At 49.9% G+C, this 26,294-nt stretch overlaps 1 protein-coding gene across 7 annotated transcripts in view; it reads left to right on the top strand.

The window, feature by feature from the left end:
* Positions 1-26,294, top strand: part of TLK1 (tousled like kinase 1) — an 877,117-nt gene that overhangs the window by 245,281 nt on the left and 605,542 nt on the right. For all 7 annotated transcript variants that reach the window (XM_086956115.1, XM_086956118.1, XM_086956116.1 and 4 more), the window contains one exon: positions 8,186-8,261. In XM_086956115.1, coding sequence (XP_086812241.1) covers positions 8,186-8,261 — 76 coding nt within the window. The remainder of the gene's footprint in view (positions 1-8,185; positions 8,262-26,294) is intronic.

The following is a 26,294-nucleotide window of genomic DNA, read 5'->3' as shown; positions in this document are numbered from 1 at the left end:
GAGTGTGTCTCTAGCGAAAGCGAAGTACTCGGTGGCGCACAGTATACCATGCCATTTTTTATGCAATCTGCCAACCTCTTGCGATGCAAGTGTGTCTCCTGTAGGAAGGCCACCTGGGCCTGCTGGCGCTTCACATATGCGAATACCGTTTGCTGGCCGTGTGCATGCCCCTGACGTTGAGCGTGAGGAACTTGAAGTCTGTGTTTGACATTTTGTGAATCATGTTGCGACTGTGTGATCAGAGTATCTGTCTCGGGCGTGTCCCCCGCCTGGTCCGCTCTAGCCCGCCACCCACCGCCCCCTGTCCACTAGAAGTCTAAGCTGTACGCCTCCCGCTCGGGAATGACTAAGAGGAGTAGAATGTAAAAGGGGATCAAAAACTGCAACTTTGGGAAACAGTCCCAACTTTGGGGACCCGTTGCACGAGGCAACGCGTCCAGACTGGTTTGCATGAAACTTTAGTTCGTGTCGTGGGGTCATGGAAGGCCATCTCTCCGGCCACTGCCGGCTCGGCTTTGCGGTCGTTGAAGGCTGTGGTGTAGTGTCCACTAAAAGCCTTGCGATCCACCTACGGGGTTGGCTTGGGTGGGAGGGCCCAGGCCCTGGTGATCTCCCCGATATAGGCCAAAAGTCCGTAGGTTTCTGAGCTTGACCAGTGTCACAGGGCTGCCTCCAGCTATGATCCAGCCCCAGGAGTTGTCGATCTATTGGAGTGCCCTGTGTTTGCCGCAATCTTGTTAGAGCAAAGTGTCCGCTCTTTGGGGTGTCACTGTGGGAGGTGTCACAGAGACCTCCCTGGATTCAGGTGCATCACTGCCTCCATCCTCTGAGCTGAATAGATGGGGGCCCTCCTCCGTGTCAGAGTTTCTCCTCCCAGGGCCTATTGCGGCCACCTCCCTCAGCGCTTTCTGGCGCTCAGCGATGATTTGTGTCAGGGCCGGGGAGCCTGTTCCCGAGGGGCTGGACCGTACCTCCAGTTGTGTTAGGGTGAGTTTTCGAGGTAGTCTCCCTCCTCTACGCCCACCAGAGTTGTTCCGTGCGGGTGAGGTGTCATCTCGGCGCGGAAGGTGTTGTTCTATCCAGGAGTTCGCTTCCTTTGGGTCAGAGAAGAAGTGTGTGTGCCCCCATCGTGGACAATCCTGAGGCGGGCCGGAAACAGGAGCGCGTACTGGACATTCTGTTGACGCAGGGTGCGCTTGATTGCTTGGAAGGTGGCTCTTTGACGCTGTACTGCTTGGGAGTAATAAGAAATAACATCACTTGTTTGTCCTCCACCTGCAATCGACCCCGTGCTCTGGCCGCACGGAGAATGGTGTCTCTGTCCCGGAAGTGCAACAGTGTCATCAGGAAGGGTCTGGGGGGAGGCCCGGCTTTGGCTTCGGTGCTGGTACACGGTGCGCCAGTTCAATGGAGAAGCGCGGGGTCAGTTCCTCAGCGGGCGTGAATGTTGTGACCAGTCCGTCATGTATTTGACCGGGTCCGCCCCCTCCGGCAAATTCATAGCGCGGATGTTGCTCCTGCGGGAGCACCCCTCCAAGTCGTCCGTCTTATGCTCAAGAGTCTGGATCCGGGCCTGAAGCTCTTTCAAGGTTTGGTGGTGTTGTTGCACTTGTGGTTCCATTGGGGGTGGGTCTCCCATCGCGCTGATGCAGGGTCGCGGCTCGGCACTCCGGAGGGTCCGTTGTTGCTAGGACCGGTCAGGCATGTCCAGCAGCTGTTCTCCACTCAGTCTCGCTCAATCCGCTTGTGGGACTCTGGGGCTAGTCTGTCTTCAGAGGCCCGTGATGTCTCGGCGCCCATCCGCCATCTTAGGGAGGTCGCTCGCCGACGCAGCGATAACATCCCCGCTGCTCTGCCCAGCTGCAATCAAGGCACACCGGCATGCTCCCTGCTGGCTCCGGGAACCAGTGATGGGCTCCGTGTTAGGACACCTAGAATGGGCACTAGAGGCCGCGGTCACCAGCCGGCAGCAAGATCCTCACAGAGATACGTCCACCATCTTGGCTGGTCCGCCCACGCCCCCCAGGTTTGTTATCTTTATGGGGCCATGTGTTTTAAAATACATGGCCCCTTAATGATAAGAATCCTTTTGCGACAGGAGTAAGTCAAGTGAGCCCGTCCAAGTGGGACGGCTCAAAGAGAGAAAACTAAAGTGCTCTTTCCCAGTGGCATGGCATCCTTTAGCAGAAACGGTGACGCTCGTCCAATGGGAAAGAGGTGCGGGGCTTAAAGCCTACTAGTGTAAGCTCCTCAAAAACGTTAAATACCAGAACGAGACTGCGCATGTGCGCTGCCACGACCTAAAAACTGTGAGGTGGAGGTTTTTTTTGTTTTTTTTTCTTTTTTTTTTTTTAATTTTTGTAAACCTTTATTGTGCATCAAGAAAGAACAAATACGGGCCCACAACCATCAGGCCGGCCACAAATACGCATGAAGCAACAGTGCATGCAAGTCGGCGACACAGCAATACGTCATTACCATCGGCAAGTATTTAAGAGTTACACTGTAAAGCACCGTATCACCATGTCCCAGGATCAATGAAGGTTAATTTTAAATTTTTTCTTGCAACTATTGAATTCAATACGTACTGTATCTGAATCATAAAAGAAATAATAAGTCAAGAAGGCAGAGTCCGTGCAGGTGGAACATGACTGTGATTACAATTCACCACACAATCTAATAACCCAACAATCAAGTCCCCACCCAGGCGGCATGGCAGCTAGCAGTGACTACAGCAAGGGTATCAGTCCTAACATCCCACCCAACGACCGCCGCCACCCATCCCCTAGTATGCCTAGACACGGACCAAGACTGAAGAAAGGAAAAACAAAAGTGAAGAAGGAAAAAATAAGGCACCATAGAACCGAATATAAAACTAAAATACTAACCCCCCACCCTACACGCATGCAGAGGCTACGGCCTACCCCCCCCCCCCAGCAGTGTGTCTGTCGCCCAATAAACCCGAAATATAGCGAGAAGAAGAAAGAAGTAAGAAAGGAAAAAAGAATACTATAATATCCAAGATACAGAGAGTGAGAAAAGAGCGTTCTAATCTTCAACTCTCAGAAAAGTCGGGAGGAGGTCACTTTCACATACTCCCGGTCACCATTAGCCGCCTAAGAATCCCCGCCCCAATTATCGTCAGCACAACTGAAATAGCAAGCAAAACTGCAGATGGAGAGAGGCATTTCTAATTGTGCAAGCAAAGCAGACAAAGAGCAGTCCCAACCTAGTCCCCGCCCGCCAATGCGTCCATTCCATTAAATGAGACCTAGCCCTGGCCCGATCTGGGACGTCCCCCCGTGCCCGCCCCTCTTGAGAAGCCAACAACTCCGAAGAGAAGGAGAAAGCCCGCCCCAGCAAGAACAAAGAAACAAAATGGCCACACTCGGTAATGAAGAAGTGTCCGAGGACAAAATAGATGTCGCCAGTCCCAGACAGAGTCAACACATAAGTGGAGCTGCGTGTTAAAAGCAATAACACTACACAGTGCGGGAGATATCGACGTCTCCAATAAGTAGGCACATTCGAACATGATAGTCAGATGTTGCAGCAGCGGCCCCTTGAACTCCGTGGGCGAGGTTGTGCTCCGCGTCAGGGAGAGAGACATTGTATCAGTACCAGGGCGGGTAGAATGTACCTCTCTCTCCATGTCGTCGCGAAGCTGCTGGTCAATTACACACTTCCCCGGCAACAATGTTTCCCAGACCGGGATCAGCGGATGCTGTTCAATAGAGCAAGGAGAGAGGACGGGCAAATTATAGTCCGATCCAGATACACAGCCATCCAGCTTCTCCCCCAGTAGTCGCGAGCTCGCACACCACTCATCCCTCAGTCGAGTAAGAGCCAGGAGAACAGAGGCGAGGGTAAATGGCGATTGATCCTCCATTGCCTCCGTGTTACGAGACGCTTCAGCCAGGTCCGCTCCCCAACCGGGTGTAAGCTGGGTACGTCGGGCAGGAGCCAGGGCGCCGTCCGCCATTACTGTAGATGAGCCAGCCGTCGCGATCCCGCCGTCGGGGCAACCAGTGATTACAGGCAAAGTCGGCGTTATGAGGAGACGGACAGCTCCTTCGGGGCAGGACAGGTCCACAGTCGTAGGCTGCATACAGTGGGGGGCTCTTCTGCGATCGGCAGAGGCGAGGCAATGAAGGAGCCTCGGCTGCCGGGGCGCTTCCGATGCTGGAAAAAGCAAGGAGCGGCTAACCTTCAGCGTTCCACAGAAGGAAGCGGCAATTCAGACTCCCAGTCGGCCAGCAGTGCCATTCACACAGGCGCCCGGTGTAAAGGCCATAGATCCATTCGGCCAGCACAGGATGGCAGCGCCGCTCCAAAGTGATCGGCCCCCGCAGCCGCGGCAGTCACAGGCGGCGCTTTGTATCGCAGGTCCCGGGTCCAGGGCTAGGGTAGGCGTCTGCGTGCTTCTCGACGATATCTCAGGTCGTCGGGCAGGTAGGGACACCGGAGGGATACCAATGGAGTCAGGAAGCTTTCCCAAACATCCCGCTGGTACACAAGAGCAGGATAGTGAACAGGATAGCTATGCGAGAAACAAAGGCTCGGGGAGCCGGGAGGTTACACGTCCGTCTCCGCGGCCATCTTGGCTCCTCCCCTGTGAGGTGGACGTTTGATGTATTTAATGTACAAACCTCCTGTGTGTATTTGTGTCAACATGTTTCAAAGCGTGCTGGTTCTTCAGGACGGGTACACAGATCCCTACCCTACTCACATAAGACAGTCTAGTACCGCCAGAACATAGGGAATACTATGTGTTTGAATATATGTGTAGGATATACCTATTATGGTCAATATTGATTGCGACAAGGTAATACCTTATTGGAAATTCATTATCCAGAGGTCCAAGGCCTCATGAGCCTTCAGAAAAGCAGGGGACCTCTGTGCTAATTGCACTATCTGTGGGGGTGTTATCTCACTCAAATGTCTCCTCCTCGAAGACCCCTATGATGAAGCATGACACCAAGGGCCCTTTTGGTGTGTGAGGGGTATTTAAAAAACACTGTGCTTCCCACCAAAGTAGGAAACACACCCAACCCATGACCATACATCTTGTTTTGCCTATTTCCTGTGGGTGGATTCCATTTTGTTTATTAAATTGTCAGGGGTGATCGGCCGGACACACTACCTCTCCACTCCCTCTTTTGGTATTTAAGCTGTTTTTCTATACTCTAGTTTAGCTATAGTTTGGATTGGTGTTGCCAAGATTTGCCAAAATTCCCTCTAGGTTCTAGTCTGCTCCACACCTTCGAATGAGAGCGGTTGGAATCTCTTTCCGGGTCTCAATCTCGAACACCCCGCAAGGGGAGTGAGAAACACTGGAGCTGGATTCTCTGCAAGGAGGAGGACAGCGTCTGGTCAGTCCGTCAGGCGGTGACTCGACTTCCTTCTGAACTTGCCGTGGCGAGCCGTGAAAGTATGCAGCCATGACTTGCCGTGGCAATTGAGGGTATATTTATACATTGAAGGTGTTTGGGAATGCCAGTATTGACGTAAAAGTCGGGCAGAGGAATGTCATGAATGAACCCCTAAGGAATAGATGTTCATGCATAATAAATGAGTTCTTGGAGAAATCAATAACCCAAGCAAGGGGAAGTCCTAAAGGCATAAGAGTCTGGTTTTCCAAGAACTCGTTGTGACGTGGGTGGATGGATGGATGTAGGTGGCCATGCCTGTATTTGGTTAGCATGGATAATGCCTAAATAAGGGTAGGATTTATTTCTATGCCTAAATAAGGGCAATGTGAAATGTGCCTATATTAGGGTGTAAATCAGAAAACCTGTATACGATATCTAAATCGACACACAACAGCATTGAACCTTGTCCCTTGTCTAGCAGCGGATTGTGGAGGAGCACGCTAACTGTTCCAGGCGGTTGATAGGAAGCCTGTATTCTCCGGTGACTAAACTCTGCCTGTGGGTAACTCTCCACAAAGGACGCATCAGCCTGTCCAGCTGGTGTTTGAATCGATCACCATGTCTGGATTGGATCCGAATATGGCTGTCCCATTCCAGGATTCTATGGGTACTAACTGCCACCCCATTTTCTCTTTGGCTTCCACTGAGAGCTGGACCACCTGTGAGTATGTGAAGCCCTTCCGGAGATGAGATGCCTTTAGACGTTGCAGCACCCGGAATTGTAGTGACCTCCGGAATATGGCCTGTATGAGCAATGAGAAGTCTCGCCAGTTGTCGAAGGAAAGCTATCTCCTTCTTGGGTGTATTTTGCAGTGTCTGTTTGATTTGTACCACTTTCTTGGTGTGAGGGCTCAAGGTCCACAAAATCTATTTCAAAACCGAGGAAGGTCCGCTTCCGAGTCTCATTTAGGTGTGACTTGTTTCAGTTGATCACAAACCCCAGTGACTCTAAGAGTGAGAAGATCGTCTGGAGATGTTCCACGAGATTGGGCAGACATTGGCCCTTCAGGAGAATGTTGAGGGATACGATGAAGCGAATCCCTCATGCCCTCTAGTACTCTTTTGCTGGCCTGAGCACCTTGATGAAGCAACATGGTGCAGAAGATAGGCCAAACGGAAGAGACATGAATTCGAAGGGGGCAGGGGGAGAGGTAAATAGGCTTCCTTGAGGTCCATTCTGATGAGCCAGTCCTGGTGGCTCAAGAGATCTCTGAAGAGGGGGATTCCCTTCATCTTGAAATGGTGAAATACCTGCCATTCATTAAAGACCTTTAGGTTGCTAGCTGGACGTTGGCCCCCGTCCACCAAAAACTAATTTCTGAGAAAACCCATGGGATGTAGAGATGTTGGGTAGATGGCACCTTTATCCAACATCGATGTGACTGTCTACTAGCTCCACATTGTGTGTCAAGAACCTGATTGGGGCAAGACACCTTGTGTGGAAAACCGTAAAGCTCTATATGGAAACAGCTCGCTGCCTGTAGCACCCACGAATCGCTGGTGAGACGTGGACATTTGTGTATGGATAGTGCCAGCCTGCTCTCTACCTTTGAGAGGGTATAAGGGCATATTAATACTGTTGGCAGATGCTTGGTTGGTGTTCACCTTGAAGTTTTTCTGAAGCTTTGTTGGTGTGGCCATCCTCTGGAGGGAAAGAAGGTTTCAAACTTCGGACACTTACCAACCCTCCCTTGGCCTCTTGAAGGGGTTTGGGTAGCAAAACGGCCGTTCCGCTGCCCCCCCCTCCCCGCCAAAAACCATGGCAGTGGAGGTGAATGCGTTTCATCTCTGCTTTATCCAGAGAGGAGGCCGTAGCTACAAATTTACCTAGTTCCTTGACTAATGTGTGCCAGAGAGCCCACCTTGTGCCACTGCTCATGCTTCCAAAGTGGCTGGGTCCACTAGTTTGGGGTCTACTTTGATAAGGAGGGACTTCTGGTGCTCAGTCGATAGGGCTTAATTGGCATTCTTCAATAGGGTAATGGCTTGTTAAGTCCATCCCCCTTCTCCCCCAAAGGGGATATCTGCGAAGCTTTAATTAGTACAGTTTGAGTGGTAACTGGGAGACCAGTATAATGTGGGGGCCTGAGGCCACAGCCTGGGATTCCAATCACCCACTGTATGCACAGGGTTATATTTGGTCTGGATCAGTGTTCCTCGTGCCTGTCGGGGAAGCCTTTGGTGCTGTTGCTTTCCTTACCGGGTATAAATACAGACCCTCCACATCCAACTCCAGCCCATGGGGTATTTAGACAGGACTCTCTTCGGGTCGCTCCCTGTTGATATTTCTCTCTCTGCACACTGTCTGTGGAGCCTACAATGAGCGCATCTGAAAACTATGCAGAAATACAATATTAATTCAGCCCAAATCCAATACCTCCCAAGCCACATTGAGACCCCTTTTTTAAGGATTTAGCTGGCGGGCTAGAGCAGCGAAGAAGGAAGAGGGAAGAAGACAAGGGATTCTGCAGACTAGCCCAGCAAGGGATTGGATGGACTTTGTTTCTATTTTACCCAGGGTTCTTCGGAGAGTCGTTTTTTTAAAGATCTGATGTTTACTAAAGTTATGGCTGCTGATTGCAATAAAGCGAAGAAAGTAAGGCATACTCCTCTACTCTGGACCCTGACATATAATTGATGTTGTAAGTAAATGGTCTTTAGATACTAAACTTACTCAAATAAACTTTCAATGCTTTCTATTTCAGGTTTAACCTCTTGCTGTATTAAAATTAAAGCATTTGTTTTACATTTAGACACCTGAGAAGAAACAATCTGATTCTTCAAGGGGAAGAAAAAGGAAAGCGGAAATCCAGAATGAAAGCAGCCAAGGTAAATAAAAAAAGCCATAATGCAACCTATATTGCAGCTGTTTATTAACAAGTTTTCATTTCATCTCTTGCATCACTACTCACCTGTCTTACTTTTAAACTGTGATACACTGCTTTATTTTGCTGAACATATTTAAATTATTTATACAAATCATTTGCATATATTTGGAGACCTTCCCCAACTAAAGTGTTTGGTTAATATTGCATTGTGGTATAACATATCAGAGTTTTGTAGATGTACATAAACCAGCTAAGTAATGTGGTAAATAGTATGTTTATCAAACATGCTTTTCCTGAGGAAAATTGATAAGAGTAGGTATTTCTCCCAGATTTCAAAAGTCTTGGAAGATGACAATCTACTGTTTGACCAACAAGTTGTCTTTTGTGGAGGGAGCAGCACTGAATCTGCACTACTGTCTGTCTGGGATGATCTCAAAACTAGAGGCCTAATTGAGCAGTGACTCTGTGTCCTTTACCTATCTGCTTTATTTGACAATGCACCATAACACTCAAATTATAAAATTCAAAAAATGTGCATGGATGGAAAAATTCTGACTGGACCTCCCATCTTATGGGCAGGTCAAGCATCCGCTCCTTACCACCATTCACTTCCACTCATTACTGTAACAAAGTATAAGTTTGTCAGTGCTTCAACATCTCCCTCCTAATTTACATCCAGTGTCTCCCAGAAATGTAATCAAATCCTTTTTACTTGTGTTGTAGCTATGAGGATGATACCCGAATAATCTTTAAATTGGAGAACCCAAAAAAAGCGTAAAACTTTAAAACCAAGGGACTCCTAAAAGCCGGTGACCATGGCATATTACCACACTTCAAGTGCAACATCTCAAACTGAAATCTTGATGTAGGGAGACTGGAAATCCTTTTCACCTATTAACAAATTACAATTACAGGTTAGTAATATCTTCAAAGGAGGCAATAACGTAGGAACTTTAATGAATTTAGCCTTTTGTATGATTTTGCTGCTAAACCAAACAAAGTTGATGTTTCTTCAATAAATATTCTTTGATACATTTTCTCACGTTTGGGATTCCCGGATGCTGACCCAGGAGGAACCAAAGTAGTAGCTTACCTGCCCCCATCGCAATGTTGAAGCTCTGAGTAGATCTGATGAAGCCCAGGCAGCTGCTGCTAAACCTGGAGGAGAGTTTAAATCTGAAAACCTGCTGAATGACTGTCCGCAGGCATAATCCTTCCGATGAGTCTATGGCGAGGAGGACAAGATCTAACTGGTGGGACAAGCCAACAGCGCATATCCCCGCCTTTTTTATGAGTGGTGTAGACTATAATGTGTGTACACATAAGGAGTCAGAAAATAAACTAGCATTGCTGGAGGGGCATGGCCCGGAATAATGGACTTGGGCAGCAGTTTACCACTTTGCAGCACTTGGTGGGAGCTCTTACAGTCGATCCTACAGTCGTACTGTTCCAGCTCTTGGTATTTCAACACTAGCAGACCACGGTCACGCTGCACTAAATGGTGAGGCTCAGTGTGACTCTGTGTGCTGCACCACTGTGAAATGTTTTAACTTGCTTTTAACTGGTTTTCTATTTTTAAATACTTTTAATCACTCTGAGCACTTTGCTACCTTTGTACTGTGCTTACTTGCTGCTTAGCGGATCTTGCCTTCCCTCGCATTTTACTTCCCGCTGCGGTTCACCACGGCTGTGTGCCGATTGTGTGTAGGGCGGTTGCTTTCCCTTTGCCTGCGTGGGGTGACGCACTTCCGGGGGCAGTGGGGGCGGTACTATTCCTGCTCTCGATATTTCAACATGAGCAAACCGCGGATGTGCCGGTGGCGTGCCGAAGACATGCCTAAGGCAAGCCAGTCTGCTCCCCTCCGCGCCTGTCGCAACGCCAGACAGGCCGCAGGTTTGATAGGCTGTGTGTATGTTTACCCCTGTGACGACCTGCTGGCTCTGGGGCAGTCAGCACGTCATTGTGGCCACCCTCCCTGCAACTCGCCTGAGGGTCCGTTCACCTGGAAGAACTGCGGTTATGTTTCTTGACCTACTATCTTGTCCCCTCCAACCTCGCTTCCATGTTCCAGACAGAACATTAAACTGCTCAGTTTCAATATCCGCTCCCTAGTCGAGCACTATCTGGACGTTTATAACCTGTTACTTAATGAATCCCCTGATGTTTTCTCCCTGACAGAAACATGGCTGTGAGACAACATGGTGGCTGTACCTGATCGTGCACTCACCCCGGGCTTTAGTATCCTGACCATCAATAGAGAGTCTAGAGGAGGGGGAAATGCTGTTATTTTTAAATCTTGTACCTTTACTAAAGTAATTTTGGTGGGCTTTGAGCGTGCTCGCTTCAGGATTTCTCTTAATGCCTCCTTCACTATGTCCGGCCTTCTGGTTTATCGTCCACCTGGACCTTCCAAGGAATTTAGGGCTGCATTAATTGACGCATTTAGCTCATTGGCTATGAGTGCTGCTAATTTTAGTGTGATTGGCGATATGAATTTGCAATGTGATAACCTTCAGGACTCTGATCTAGTCAATTTACCGCTGACCTAGCAGCTTGCCAGCTGCTTCATCTGGTTCAAAGTCCCATTCACTCTGCGGGCCATCTGCTAGACCCTGTTTTTTCTAATCTCTCCTCCCTTTCTGTTACCACACACATCCTGGTGTGTTGGTCTGACCATCTTATTCCCATGACACTCTTGGGAGTAAGACTTCTTCGGGAGGTTCCTCACAAAGTCTCCCTCAAATGCCCTTGGCACAAATTGGACCATGATCAGTTCCATGCCCTCCTCGCCAGGAACATGTCTAGCTTGCCTGATGAGCCGGACGCTGCCGATAAAGCGTTGTCAGACTGGATCCTATGCTTGCTGGACACTCTTATCCTGGTCAAGCAGTCTAGGATTTGTTACACCAAATCCAGTCCCTGGTACACTGATCGACTGTCCACCATGCACAAAGACTGTAAGTGGTTGGAGAGGGTATGGAGACGAGACTACGATCCCATCATGAAAGGATGCTATGAGGGGGCCATTAAGAAATATCACAGGCCCATTCAGAAAGAGCGGGCCGTATATTTTACAGCCAAGATTAGCAGTAGTAACTACCCCGCCAAAAGGGTATTCTCCATAATTAAAGACCTCATGCCAGCTGGGGCACCTGCTGTCTCCCCTATTTCATCTGATGAGCAGTGCGAGGCCCTTTCCACCTTCTTTGTTAATAAGGTGGATAACATCTATAAAGCCTTTCTCTCAGCCGATCTGGGTTGCGATCCGACAGGGAGACTCTGTCCTACCCACCCGCTTGCTGCTTTTCCACCTATCTCTCAGGAGGCGCTGTACTCCCTCTGCAAGGTTTAAACCGGCTCCCCGGCTGATCCAATGAGACCGGATCAATTTCTGAAATCGCTTCCCTTGCTTCTTCCCTTGAATCTATCCTTCTCTACGGTATCTGTCCCTAAGACCTGGAAGCAGGCCAGAGTCCTTCCCCTGTTAAAGAAATCTACTCTTGACACAGCCAAACCGGAGAACTATCACCCTATTTCTCTCCTGCCTTGGGCTTCAAAAATTGCTGAGGCCCATGTATATACCACCTTTACAGGTTTTTTGGAAGAGAAGAATCTATTGGACCCTTCTCAGAATGGCTTCCACCAGGGCTATAGCACCGAATCTGCCCTTCTAGCGGTGACTGAACAGCTGAGAACCGCACTGGATGAGGGCCGTACGTCAGCACTGATCCTGTTGGATCTCAGTGGATACGGTCTCTCACCAGATCCTGCTGGGTAGGCTGGAAGAGGCAGGTATTGTAGGCTCTGCTCAGGGCTGGTTTGCCTCCTTTCTCTCTGAGAGGACCTTTCAGGTGATAGCTCCCCCTTTCACCTCCTCGGTCTGTACCATCAATCTGGGTGTGCCCCAGAGCTTGGCTCTGAGCCAGGCACTCTTTAATGTCTATGTTCAACCTTTAGCGTCGATCGCTCGGAGCAGTGGGCTCACAGTTGTATCATACGCAGACGATACACAGTTGGTGGTAGCACTCTCCGATGACGTTCTGCAGAACGCCTTTAAGTTTCGAAGCGATCTTGCTGCTGTCACCGTGTGGATGACCACCAACTGCCTCCAGCTCAACGCCAGGAAGACTGAGATTCTGATGATGTGGAAAAATCCTGACCTGTGGAGTGAACGCTGGTGGCCAGCTACCCTGGGCTGTGCCCCCGCCCTCAAACAGATGGTGAAGAACTTAGTTGTCTGGGTTGACTCTGCCCTCCGCTTTGAAGCCCAAACTAAGAAAGTGGCAGGGACGTGTTTTGATATTTCACGGAGGCTTAAACCATTGTTTTTTTTTTTTAGCCTTCTATTAGACGGGTCATTGTCCAGGCCTCTGTTCTGTCAAGACTGGACTGCGCCAATTCATTGTACATGGGGGTCAACAAGGCTCAGACTGTAGAGGGTTCAGAACGCAGCCGCTAGAACTCTCCTTGGCCTCCCCAGAATCTGCTCTACCGCCATCGTTATCAGTCCGCTACACTGGCTGCCGGTGGCCAAACGAGTCGAGTTCAAGGCCCTCTGTTTGGCATTTAATATCCTGAAACTGTCTTCCCCTGGTATTTTGACTAATCTGCTCTCACTATACATTCCCACTCTCCAACTCTGCTCTGTAGGTCATCATTTGGTGACTGTCCCCGGGTGAGGAGGGCGAGAGCTGGTGGACGCTCTTTCAGTTTTCTGGCAGCCAGACTCTGGAACTCGCTTTCCTTTTACATTCGTAGCCTGGATAATTATCTGGCCTTTCGTAAGGCTACCAAGGGTATGTAACTGTTACCACGCATCTTTTAGCACGAAATACTGTTACAACTAAACTATTACCACGCAGGACCCTTTACAACGAATACCTTTACAACTCATTACACTACAACGTAAGTATAGATAAGTTTATCTTTTTTAAAAAACATTAGGGGTATTGGGTTTGGGGTTTGGGGTACAGGGGTATTTTTAGGTTTCAGGGTTGGGTTTGGGTTTTGGGGTACAGGGGTATTTTTAGGTTTTAGGGTTGGGTTTGGGTATTGGGGTACAGGGGTATTTTTAGGTTTCAGGTTTGGGTTTTGGGGTACAGGGGTATTTTTAGGTTTCCGGGTTGGGTTTGGGTTTTGGGGTACAGGGGTATTTTTAGGTTTCAGGGTTGGGTTTGGGTTTTGGGGTACAGGGGTATTTTTAGGTTTCAGGGCTGGGTTTGGGTTTTGGGGTACAGGGGTATTTTTAGGTTTCAGGTTTGGGTTTTGGGGTACAGGGGTATTTTTAGGTTTCAGGGTTGGGTTTGGGTTTTGGGGTACAGGGGTATTTTTAGGTTTCAGGGTTGGGTTTGGGTTTTGGGGTACAGGGGTATTTTTAGGTTTCAGGGTTTGGGTTACAGGGGTATTTTTAGGTTTCAGGGTTTGGGTTTTGGAGTACAGGGGTATTTTTAGGTTTATGGGCTAGGTTTGGGTTTTGGGGTACAGGGGTATTTTTAGGTTTCAGGGTTGGGTTTGGGTTTTGGGGTGCAGGGGTATTAGGTTTCAGGGTTGGGTTTGGGTTTTGGGGTACAGGGGTATTAGGTTTCAGGGCTGGGTTTGGGTTTTGGGGTACAGGGGTATTTTTAGGTTTCAGGGCTGGGTTTGGGGGTACAGGGGTATTAGGTTTCAGGGCTGGTTTTGGGGTACAGGGGTATTTTTAGGTTTCAGGGCTGGGTTTGGGGGTACAGGGGTATTTTTAGGGTTCAGGGCTGGGTTTGGCGGTACAGGGGTATTTTTAGGGTTCAGGGCTGGGTTTGGGATTTGGGGTACAGGGGTATTTTTAGGGTTCTGGGCTGGGTTTGGGTTTTGTGGTACAGGGGTAGTTTTAGGTTTCAGGGTTGGGTTTTGGTTTTCGGGTTCAGGGGTATTTTTAACATATATATTTACAAATTATTAAATAAAAATTAATATAATTAAAATATTTAATAATAAAATATTTTATAATTAATTAAAATATTTGAATAATTATTTATTACATTATTTAAAAATATTATATACTTACCTATACTTACGTTGTAATGGTATGCGTTGTAATAGTATCTGCGTTGTAGTGTAATGCGTTGTAAAGGTATTCGTTGTAAAAGGTCCTGCGTTGTAAAAAATGCGTGCTAAAAGTATGCGTGCTAACATCATATATCCGCTACCAAGACCTATCTCTTCCTGTCTAGCTAGACCCGTTTGCTGCTCGCTTCCTCCTGTTTGCTCTAGCGCTGGGACGCCCCTTTGCTGGGGCAGCTGTGCGCTGTATAAATACTATAACATAACATAGCATCTAGCAGGGTTGCATACCTGCCTGAGAGGCCTTGTTGAGAAGTTATCATGAAGGGGTGGATGAAGCCTATCCTTCAGCCCATCAAAAAGCTCAGCTCATGCCATGGTCTAGCTGCTGGCAAGGTACAATGGAGGTGATCCTCTGGAGTCTCATTTGAGATGGGGTACTGGACTTGCTCTTCGCAAAAAAGGTCTGACAACTCGTAACAGACAAGCGACCATCCCCACCCTTGAACCATTGACATGCCGGAAGCAGACCACTGTCCCGATCACCAAGGAGAAGACTAGTATCCTACTTGGCATTGCATAAGATATAGAGGGGATGCTTCTTAATATTGTCAACGACCATGAGTTTAACTAACTAAACTCACCAGTCTGCATAGTGCGAACCCTACGGTGCCCCAATATAGATTTCAGCTATGACGTGTGGTCAAATGGGAGCAATCCATCTAAGATTTTGTTGCAGGCTCCTAACAAAGCAAAGGGGTGGTGAAACGGGGTACTAGAAACATTCCGACAGAAAAAGTGGCACCAGCATTAGTAAAGACGTTGTCATCCAAGCATTTTGTGGAATAACAGGAGAATCAGACTTTTAAGTCTGAACTGAGGAGTGACCTATAGTGGTGCCGAGATGTGATGGACCTCTGGGATAGCAGCGAATAAGCAGTACAAACTCCTTGAACAAATGGATGATTTGTGAATGACTGCCATAACATGTGCTAACCTTAGAGGAACAACGCATCATCCTACAAGAAAAATGAGAAGATTTCGAACTGATCATGAGGAAATGACATCTGCTCTTTGGAACCCCCCAAAAATCTCACAAAACCGCCTCTTGAACGATGTGCGGAACTTTTTTGAAGCTATGGTGGAAACCCCTGACCAACCTCTGATTAGACTGGACTGAACACAGTGTACCAGCAACAAGCCCAGAAGGGCGCCACTCCTGACGTAATAACGAAGGAACACTTCTTTGAAGAAAAAGAGGCATAGATGACCTGACCTTGCAGGGTAGCCCCATATCATTCCACAGCTCCACCTTTCAACTTTTCCAGGATTCCTGTCACTCTGGCTAAGTGCAGAGTTTTCAAACCAATCATTGGCATATTGAAATTTAAATCTATCCAGTACAGATGGGGCCATCCATTTTCGTGTCATTGAGGGCAAACTGTGTTCTCTAGCCTCGCTTGAAGTGTTATTTTGTTTGTGACTGCATTGATAAATGTATGCTTACAGTTCTCACTAGTTTAGTTTAAAGGAGAATGGTAGGAAAGTGGTGGGTGGGTTGGAGGGCCGGTGTTCCTACAGCACAAACTTAAGTGGTCATGGCCCTGTCAAGTGACAGCCATTTCTGTAAGAGACATTCAGGACACTTTTAATGGGAGCATATCATGACCAAACTCCAGACACTTCAAATAACATATATTCCAAGGGTTTAACAATCCCACTAAAAACCTAAGCATCTAGGGGGGATTGCAGAGATTGAGTGGGGGGGGGGAGGGGGAAGGCAATTTGTTGTTCCAGTGGGCAAGGCTGTTCTCCGGTGCTCTGTGTACAGCCCGTATTGCTCTGTATGATTTAGTGACTAGCTTTTTTCGCGTAGGAGTAGTATCTGTAGAGATTGTAAAGCGGGTGGCTCCTCCGGACAGATAGTATAATGTGATTTAACAGCATGTTCTAGCCTATGGATAATGAACTGGAATAGTGGCGTGGGGTTGGTGATGTATTGGCGATCTATAGCTGTGATAAACTTGCCATCTGGATAAAGGTCATGCATAGTGAATAAGCCTACCTCTGAGTGATTTCACAGGGCCGTCTTCTTGTGTCACCGATAAAGCGGCATGATGTGCTATGGGTAGCGCGGGGGCATATATAGGAAGTTTAGAGGCAAGTTTGCCTTTGGAATGCCATGCTGCCATTGTCTTATCTAGTGTATTGATTTCAATTTTTTGAGTGCTCGCCGAGTATGTGTGATTATACCTGATAGGGGGTTGGGTGGGCATCTCCATCTTCCACTGCTACGTGTGAAGTGTAGGCATGTGGGTTAAACCAATAATACGCATACTGTGCTTGGGCACTCAATGTGTAAAGATCTGGCGCACTGAACCTGCCTATGGCAAAGTCGAGTGTAAGGGTTGCCCAGCTGACGCGTGCCTGTTTGCCTCCCCATACTAGCTTGAGCAAGGCTGTTCGTAGAGCTTTAAAAAAATGCTGCATCAGTTTTATTGGAATATTATAGAATAGGTATAGAAATCTTGGTAGTATGGCCATTTTTTATAAGTGCGATGCGATCAGCTAGGGATAGCGGGAGAGCCGTCCACTTTTCAATCTGCTGATCCAGTGTGGTACACGCTCGTGGGTAATTTTATTGTATTAAGACTTGCAGGTCTTGATGGATCCATACGCCTAGGTATTTAACAGGATACGAGGTCCACATTAAGGGGTATTCCATAGTTGAAGGGGAGGTGTTAGCCGTCAGAGGTATGATCACCAACTTATCCCAGTTAATAGCAAGGCCTGAGAATAACCTAAATCTAATATACTCTCTCGGTATCGCTGTGAGGTAGCGACCCGGCTCCCTGATAAATAAGACCATGTTGTCGGCGTAGAGAGATACGCCCACCGGGGGGGTGTATAAAGTTGAGGGTTGGTTCCCTGTGTCTTTGACAGAGCAGGGGCGATAACGGGCAGCCCTGTCTGGTACCTCGTTTGATGGGGAATAGCTCCGGCGTGAAACCCCCCCACCTGGATTGAGGGGTCATTATATAATAGACACATGCATCCCAGATACAGTGTTGGGAATCCCATCCTCTTCAGGATATTGAACATGTAGCTCCATTCAATAGAATCAAAAGCTTTGGCCGCATCCAGCATTACTGCTGCTGCAGGTAGGTTTGGGTCAAGAACGTGCATCATTGCAAAAATGTTGCGAAGATTGAGGGAAGTAGACCTTTCCCGGACGAAACCAGATTGGTCCGGAAGGACCAAGGAGGGCTTCAAAGGTTGAAGTTTAGTAGCTAGGATTTTTGCAAGTATCTTGGTTTCTAAGTTGATCAGGGATAGAGGCGTATAAGATTCGCATCTATTACAGGGTTCGTCTTTTTTTAGCAGAATACTGATTAGTGCCTGACGAAGGGATGGTGGAAGGATACCCGATTCATGTGCCTCAGCGTACATTTCTAATAGGTATGGTGTGACTTTGTCTGCAGATTCTTTATAGAATTCGTCCATGAGGCCGTCCAGCCCTGGCCATTTGTTGAGCAAGTCTCGTATTGCTGCTTTGACATCTGAGTCATCAATAGGTTGATTTAGGTAGTCTCGATGACCAGCCATGCACAGCCAATATCTGCCAGATATTCTCCTATGGCTGAATCTGGCGTAGTCTCTTTCGATTTGTATATCGCGGTATAATAATCACGGAACTGGTCCACCTGCTATAGCGGCGAATAGTGCTCTATCCCTTGGGGATAAATGATTCTGTCTGTAATGGTGTACGGCGTGAGTCTTGAGTTTTATAGCTAGATTCTGACCTGGTCTTCCTCCCTCCATGCCCTACGTGCCTGCATGAAAGATAGCGAATCTCAGACTCTGCCAGTGTATCATAATCAAGAATCACTTCATGGATCCGGGAGAGCGTTACCGGGCTTGGCTTCTCTGCGTAGGCGGCCTCCAAATGAGATAACATGGTCTCTATCTTAGTTAGTTGACCTCTGATATCTTTTAGTATTCCAGATGTGGTACTGATACAAACACCCCATATTGTGACCTTAAAGGCCCCCCACAAGGTGGCAACACTATCAACTGTGCCAGTATTGATCTTGAAGTATTGTACTGTAGCTTTGTGAACGGTATCGATGTATAGGGGATCAAGTAAAGCCTCTGATCGAAAACGCCATGCGAACGGGTGGTGCACCGTGTTTGGGATGCTAAGGGACAGCTGTACAGGGTTGTGATCGGAGAGTGTGTGCGGTAGTGTGGCAACGTCAGAAACCCATTCTGCTACCCCTTTACTTATGAGCCAATAGTCTAACCTTGACCAGCTATTATGTGCTGGTGTTGTGTGTGTACCTTCCCTTGCCGCCCTGTTTTGGAGTCTCCAGAGTCCACCATCCCAAATTTCAACAATGTATCGGCAACACTTCGAGACCCATTTGGTGTGCGGATACTCTGCGGGCTGGACTTATCTAAAGTGGGGTCTAGATGTGTGTGTTGATACCAACATTGAATTGGTCAGCTGACCGTCACAATACAGTTGTATAAAGTGTGTGGCCTTCTTTCGTGTACCAATACAATCACATTGAAAAATCTTCTTAACAACGAAATGTGATTTCCCCCACCCCCTCCCACTTTAGCAACCCCAAAATGCCAAAGCCATTCCCAGTACCCGTAAAGTGCCCCAACAAACAAAAGAACGGAAACCTAGTAATTTGGCGTATACCTATTTGGGGGGACATCGCGACACAACCAACTCCCTGGTGGACAAGGGAGGTGGCCACCGATTTACAGGAGCTTGTTCCCTGAATCTGTAGCTCTATATTTAAAATAAGATACACCCACTAGTCTACCATATAACGGATAGAAACATTTGCATTTGCAACAGAAACAGCTCTCCGCTAAGGATATAAAGGGCATAACCTGCTCCAGTCTGTCTCCGTAAGTTGGTGGCGCCGCTGGATTGTCAAATGTCACATGGTCTCAATCTGTGATCGTGCGTTGTACCAATGAGATCGAGCCAGGGAACAATTGGCCTGCTCCACGATGAACATGCCGGAGAGGTGGTCGTCCCCGCACATATTCAGTAGGTCTCCAAACGCCCCACATTTGTTGATTCTGGAAGGCCAAGAATGCGTACATTATTGCTCTGCGAGCATGCTTGGAGATCTTCATTTTTGGGTTGAATAATCGCAAGAAGTTTTACCATGTCTGATGTTTTTGTTTCAACTTTCTGCAGACCATCTTCCGTGTTCGAGATGCGCTGTTCTGCTCTGCCGATTTGCACCCCCTGTCTATCTAATTTGGCCGATATACTACCCCTGCGTCCATTGAGGGCCTCCATGTTGTCATTTATGGATTGCAGAGGGGTCGGGCCGCAGCAGTATTGTCTAGTTCAGAGTCAGAGGCCGCGTTTTGTTGGGATTTGCCTGATCTGTGCAGGTAATGCCTGGTTGATGTTTGTCGGGCTTACCCATGAGGATCGGTATACGTGAATTCTGGGATATGTTTTTCTGTCAAACTGCCCAGAACACCGACGGCTGTCGTGATATCATAGATTTTCCCTATTCCACAATGTAGCAGAAGGCGGGATGGATTAGTACTTGCGACTGTGCTCGCCGCGGTTATCGCGTGTTATGCAGCCTGCCAGACTTCCCCTAGATGTCACCATGCGCCGAGTGTTCGGAAAATATATAATCTGAAAGAAACAGGTTAGTATTAGATTCCTTACCTTAGAATATCCCCAGGCGTCAGACTGGATCCGGAAACTTTTGCGTAGCAATACCCTTGCGCGTCGGTAGGCGTAGTCTGCGGCGCCGTGATGACGTTGCCGTAGTACTTAGACGCCGCCCTCGCGCGTTCTTCTTTTTTTCGCGCCAGCAAGCGCCGACGCCACCCTCGCGGCTTCGCTGGAGCCGAGGCCTGCTCCATACCCGCCGGTCCCTGGGCAGAACGCGACGCCGAAGAGGATTGTGGCCTTCCTCATGGCCATGAGGTCACTCACTCCTCCGTCGGGTTCTGCGGCGCCTTCGAGCCAAGCGGCCCGACTGGGTGCCCAAGCGGGCCGGGTGCTTCGGCCCCGGCCCCGTCGGGTGCTTCGGTCCCGACGCCACAGGGCCCTGCCGGATCCGTCTCCTGGCCGTCGCCGGTCGACCTCACGACCTCGCCGGCCCCCATGGTGTCGCCCCCGGCGCCGTCCCAGGACTGTCGTCCCCGGTGCTACCCTCGATTCGGGTCCGGCGTCGGAGTGGCGCCTTATTCGACGCTGCTTGGAGATTTCTATTATGACCCGACCTCATCCTTTAAACCTGAGTACCAGGTGATGGGTGGCAAGGAGGATTTAGAGGGGTCAGAGGACCCTCTGGCACGTGAGTGCCAGTCTTCTCAGGACTGAACAGGTGAGCTTGGGGAGGCCAGTGGTCTGGACACTTTGCCCGACACTGGTTTTGTCTCCCCTCCGACCATGGCTACGGAGGAGGGGGCTGCCTATAGTGTGGAGCTGATGCGGGCTGCCAAGGCCTTGGGCCTTGGTCTCCCCGTCGCAGCCGTGAGGAGTAACCTACTCACTGAGGTCCTTAAATTGCAGGCAGGCTCGGCCTTGCTTCTGCTGCCTTTTTAATGAGGCCTTGTCAGATGTTCTTCTGGGCACTTCGTCTAAGCCTGCTACAGGTCCGCCTGTAGATAGGAACGTGGCCAGGTACCACCGCCCGGCTCCGGGCGACCCTTGCTTCCTGTCCACCCACCCCACCCCCGAGAACCTGGTCATCTAGACCTCTAACTCCCAGACTGCATTCCCGACAGCTTCACCCGAACGGGAATCCAAGAGGTATGAGCAATACGGGAAAAATGTATTCTCCTCCCTGAGTTTGGGGTTGCGGTCAGTCAGCACCGCGTGCCTCTTGGGCCGTTACAGCCACTCTCAGTGGGACACGGTCACGGACGTGCTGCCACAATGTCCGAAGGAGGCCCGGACTAAACTCGCCCAAGCCCTTGCGGAGGGTCGAGATGCAGCACGGTATTCCATCCTGTGTGGGCTGGATACCACTGACTCACTGGGCAGAGCGATGGCAACGACTGCGATTCGTCGCCACGCCTGGTTGAGGTCCGCCAACTTTTTGGCTGATGTCTTAAACACCCTTATGGCCATGCCGTTTGATGGCCGTCGCCTCTTTGGCGACAAAGCAGACCATGCGCTTGAGCGCTTTAAGGACTCAAGGGCTACTGCCAAGTCCTTGGGCCTCTCGGCCCGTGCCAGCAAACGGCTGCCTTTCGCTCCTTTCGTGGCCAAGGAAGGGGCGCCCCCACACGTCCTGCCAGCCACGGGCCGCAGACTACCATCCAGCGCGGTGGCGGATGTGGAAACCGCTGTGGCGGCGGTCGGGGACAGCGGCGAGGCCAGTCCACACCTACCCCTGCAGCATCCTCCTCAAAACCCTCCTAGTCCGAGCTTTCAGGCCCATGTGACGCCAGTGGGGGGCAGGGTTTGCCATCACCACCTCCACTGGCGCACTGTCACATCGGACAGATGGGTGCTGCAAATCGTCCGAAGGGGCTACTCCCTCCCCTTCGAGGCAACCCCTTCAGCCATGCCACCGTAGTACCACCGCGTGTCGGGGGATCACTTGAAACTTCTACAAGAGGAAGTTACGGCCCTCTTGGCCAAGGGGGCCATCGAGCGCATTCCTGGGCCAGAAGTAGGGTGTGGTTGTTACTCCCACTACTTTCTGGTACCCAAGTAGGGCAAAGTGGGACTACGGTCTATCTTGGATCTGCGGAACGTCAACGGCTTCCTCCGGAAGGAGAAGTTCAAGATGCTGACACTGGCTCAGGTCTTAGCTGCCCTGGACCCGGGAGACTGGATGGTAGCGTTGGACTTGCAGGACTCCTATTTTCATATCCCTGTCCAGCCGGCCCACCGGCGTTACCTGCGGTTCACGGTAGGCCACGAGCACTTTCAGTTTACCGTGCTCCCATTCGACCTTACCAGCACCCCAAGGGTATACACAAAAGTAATGGCGGTGGTCGGAGCTCATCTGCGCAGGTTAGGGGTGTCAGTCTTCCCCTACCTCGACGACTGGTTGTTGAAGGCGGGCTCGCCCCAGACAGTCGTCAGCCACCTCCAAACTACTGCCGACCTCCTGCAGAGGTTCTCCATCAATGTGCCGAAGTCACACCTGTGTCCCTCTCAGAAACTCCTCTTCATCGGAGCGATTCTAGACTCTGCGCAGTTTCAAGGTTATCCTCCTGAACAGCGGGTTCGGGATATTCAGGCTCTGATTCCGATCTTTCAGCCGTTATCCCGAGTCTCGGTCAGGTTGATGCTGCGGCTTCTGGGGCTGATGTCCTCCTGCATCCTTCTGGTGCATCACACCAGGTGGCGGATGCGGGCTCTGCAGTGGGACCTGAATTTTCAGTGGGCCCAGCATCAGGGCAACTCACGGACTGCGATTGGGTCCAGGGCTAAGGGGGCCACATGGGAGAGGCAGAGATCAGAGGCCTCTGGTCTCCGGCGGAGTCCCGGCTCCACATCAACCTTCTGGAGCTGCGTGTGATCCGGCTTGCACTGAAGGCATTCCTCTCCTCTGTCCGGGGGAGTGTAGTGCAGGTACTCACGGACAACATCACCGCCATGTGGTACTGCAACAAACAGGGCAGGGTCGTAGACCCTATGCCAGGAGGCTCTGCGCCTCTGGCAGTGGCTGGAACATCAGGGCGTGACCCAGGGCGTACGTACTCAACCGTCGGTGCATGATGGATTACGAATGGCGTCTGAACTCGGACATGGCGCAAGACCTCTTTCAGCAGTGGGGAGAGCCTTGGTTAGATCTATTCGCCACAGAAAAGAACGCGCAATGTCATCAGTTCTGCGTGTTCGAATTTCCAAGGCGGCACACGCTCGGAGACTCTTTTCTTCGCGAGTTGAGCTGCGGTCTGTTGTACGCCTTTCCGCCTATACCACTTCTGCCCAGAGTGCTGAAGATCAGACGCGACCGGGCCCATGTTATCCTTGTGGCTCCGGACTGGGCACAAAGATATTGGTATCCCGAGCTACTCAGCATGTCTGTTGATCCCCCGATTCGTCTGCTTCTTCAGGAGGACCTTCTGTCGCAGTAGCAGGGGACGGTCCTCCACCCGAACCGTACCAGTCTCCCCCTCCATGCGTGGAGATTGAGCGGCGACATTTGAGGCTATTTGACTTGCCTCCTGAAGTATGTGATGTGAATCTGGCAGCCAGGCGTCCCTCCACAAAAACTGTATATGCCTGCAGGTGGAACAAATTTGTGGCATGGTGCACAGCAAAGGCTGTGGATCCACTCTCTGCCCCCTTTCAGAGGTTCTCCTCTTCCTTCTTTCTCTTGCCCAGCAGGGCTCTTCTCTGGGCACTATCAAGGGCTACCTTTCTGCCCTTTCCGCCTACTTAAGGCTACCTGATCAGGCTTCTTTGTTCAAGTCCCCGATTGTTAATAGGTTCTTGAAGGGCATCACTCATATGTTCCCCCCCCCCCCCCCCCTGTTCCTTTCGTGATGCCCCAGTGGGACTTGAACCTGGTTCTGACTTAACTGATATGCACTCCTTTTGAGCCGCTTCATAACTGTCCTCTCCGTCTTCTGATTCTTAAGACTGCATTCCTGGTTGCCATCACCTCTGCCAGGAGAGTGAGTGAGCTCCAGGCTCTTTCCTCGAAGCCTCCTTTCCTTTCTGTCCATCCGGACAAGGTTGTGTTGCGGACAAGTCCCTCTTTCCTTCCCAAGGTAGTCACAGCCTTCCACATCGGGCAGTCTTATCACCTTGCCCACCTTCTTTCCGCCTCCGCATCCCTCTAAAGAGAGAGAGCGGCTCCACCGTCTGGACCCAAAATGTGCGCTCTCCTACTATCTGGATCGCACACTCCAGTTCCGGGTGGATGACCAACTCTTTGTTGGTTACGTGGGCACTAAGAAGGGACGGGCGGTGCACAAACGGACCATCTCTCGGTGGGTCCTGTTGTGCATCAAGGCATGCTACTCTTTGGCTAAGAAGGAGCCTCCTGTTGGGCTGAGGGCACATTCCACTCTGGCCACGGCGGCTACTACTGCCCTGGGCCGGGTAGTCCCCTTACAGAACATCTGTCAGGCAGCTAGGTGGGCCTCGCTGCACACGTTTGCAAGACACTACTGCCTGGACAGCCAAGTCCGGAGGGATGGCTTCTTTGGCCGTTCCGTCCTCCAGGACTTTCTGGTGTGATTATTGGTTGGCAGACCCACCTCCGGGGTTGGTATTGCTGGGGTATCTATTCTAAGGTAAGGAATCTAATACTAACCTGTTTCTTTCAGATGCACAAGTTACTTACTTTCGGTAATGATATATCTGTAAGAAACAGTAGTTAGTATTAGATTCCTTACCGCCCCACCCATCCTCCCCGTTCTGCGAACCGATATCTAGGGTTAAGGTCATCCCCTTTCAGGGCCCTAGTTTTATGGCACCAGTGTTGGTTTTTATCATGGCTCTGCGTTTCTGGCGCGGAAAAGCTGTGTATAAGAACTGACGTCAGCGTGCGAGGGCGGCGTCTAAGTACTCTGGCGACGTCATCCCAGAGCCGCAGACGACGCTTACCGAAGCGCAAGGGTACTGCTACGCAAACGTTTCCGGATCCAGTCTGACACCTGGGGATATTCTAAGGTAAGGAATCTAATACGAACTACTGTTTCTTACCGATATATCGTTACCAAAGGTAAGTAACTTGTGCGTTGTGCCTGGATATATTCTATTGGCTATTTGGCCTGTCAATAGATGCGGGATGTCCGGGTCAGGCCGGTCATCCTCGAGTCATGGGGTGCCATCATGCGAGTCCGCAGTTGGAGCAAGCAGCCTGGTTGACCAGGGAGTCTATTGAGCCGGCAGCCCCTTGATAATCTGGGAGTCGGTCACAGCACGACAGTTGGTTCAGCAATTCATCCCAGTATGTAAAGTCTCACCAGGCCAAGTAACTATAATGTGAGTTCCTAGAGCGTGGTGACGCAACCTCCTGGCTCACGCCGCTATTAACTGCGCGCTTCTCACTGCGATGCGCTTCTTATGTCTAATGATCCCCGCTGCTCATCCAGCGGTAGTGACTCGATGGCTTCTGTGTGCACAAAATTATTTACTCCGCTTCGTGTACTCTGAGCAATTTCGCGGTCACCCCAAATCAGTCCAGGGCAGCTTGGCGTGATAATCGCAGCAAGTTATGTTATGTTATATTTGTTTTGTATAGCGCACGGCTACTCAAAGAGTGTCCCGGCACTTTGATGCACAGCTGTATCACAACATAACCGAAAGAGGGTACAGAAAAGAGGGGGGAAATCCAGACTTACCAAGAAAACTGATATCTAAGAGATAAAAAGCCAGGTTTTAAGGCCCTTCCTAAATGTCAGTAAATATGAAGTACTGCGCAGAGCCACTGGCAAAGAGTTCCAGAGCTGTGGAGCCAACAGTCTGAAAGATCGGCCTCCTAAACGTGCCCTTTTGATACGAGGGACCACGGCAAGGAACAAAGACCCGGACCTCAAGGATCTTGTGGGATGGTAGTAAACTACCCTTTTTTGTAAATATTTAGCTCCTGAAGCATGAAGAGCTTTATGAGCCAAAGTCAGGGCTTTGAAAATTATCCGCTTCCGGATGGGGAGCCAGTGAAGTGACTGCAGGAGACTCGAGGTTCTGATACGGCCAGATAATCCAAAAATGGCTCGTGCTGCCGAATTCAGGACCACCTGCAGTCGTTGTAGCAGATACTCCGGCAGGCCGAGATACAGAATGTTAGAGTAATCCATTCTCGAACCAATTATAGCCTGCACCGTTATATTTCTGTGATCTTCCGATAGTATGGGAAGAAACTTGCGTAGCATCCGGAGCAAACCAAAGCAGGTGCCAGTAAGACCGATTATCTGGGATCGCAGTGTCAAGCCATTATCAATCTTGATCCCCAGGTTCTTAGCCACCTGGGACGACCCAGCAGGTGGAAACATATTCTCCGGCCACCATTCCTGCCACTC

The sequence above is a fragment of the Lissotriton vulgaris genome, chromosome 2_1, assembly GCF_964263255.1.
Source record: "Lissotriton vulgaris chromosome 2_1, aLisVul1.2, whole genome shotgun sequence".
Lineage (NCBI taxonomy): Eukaryota > Metazoa > Chordata > Amphibia > Caudata > Salamandridae > Lissotriton > Lissotriton vulgaris.
This window is presented reverse-complemented; position numbering and strand designations above follow the sequence as displayed.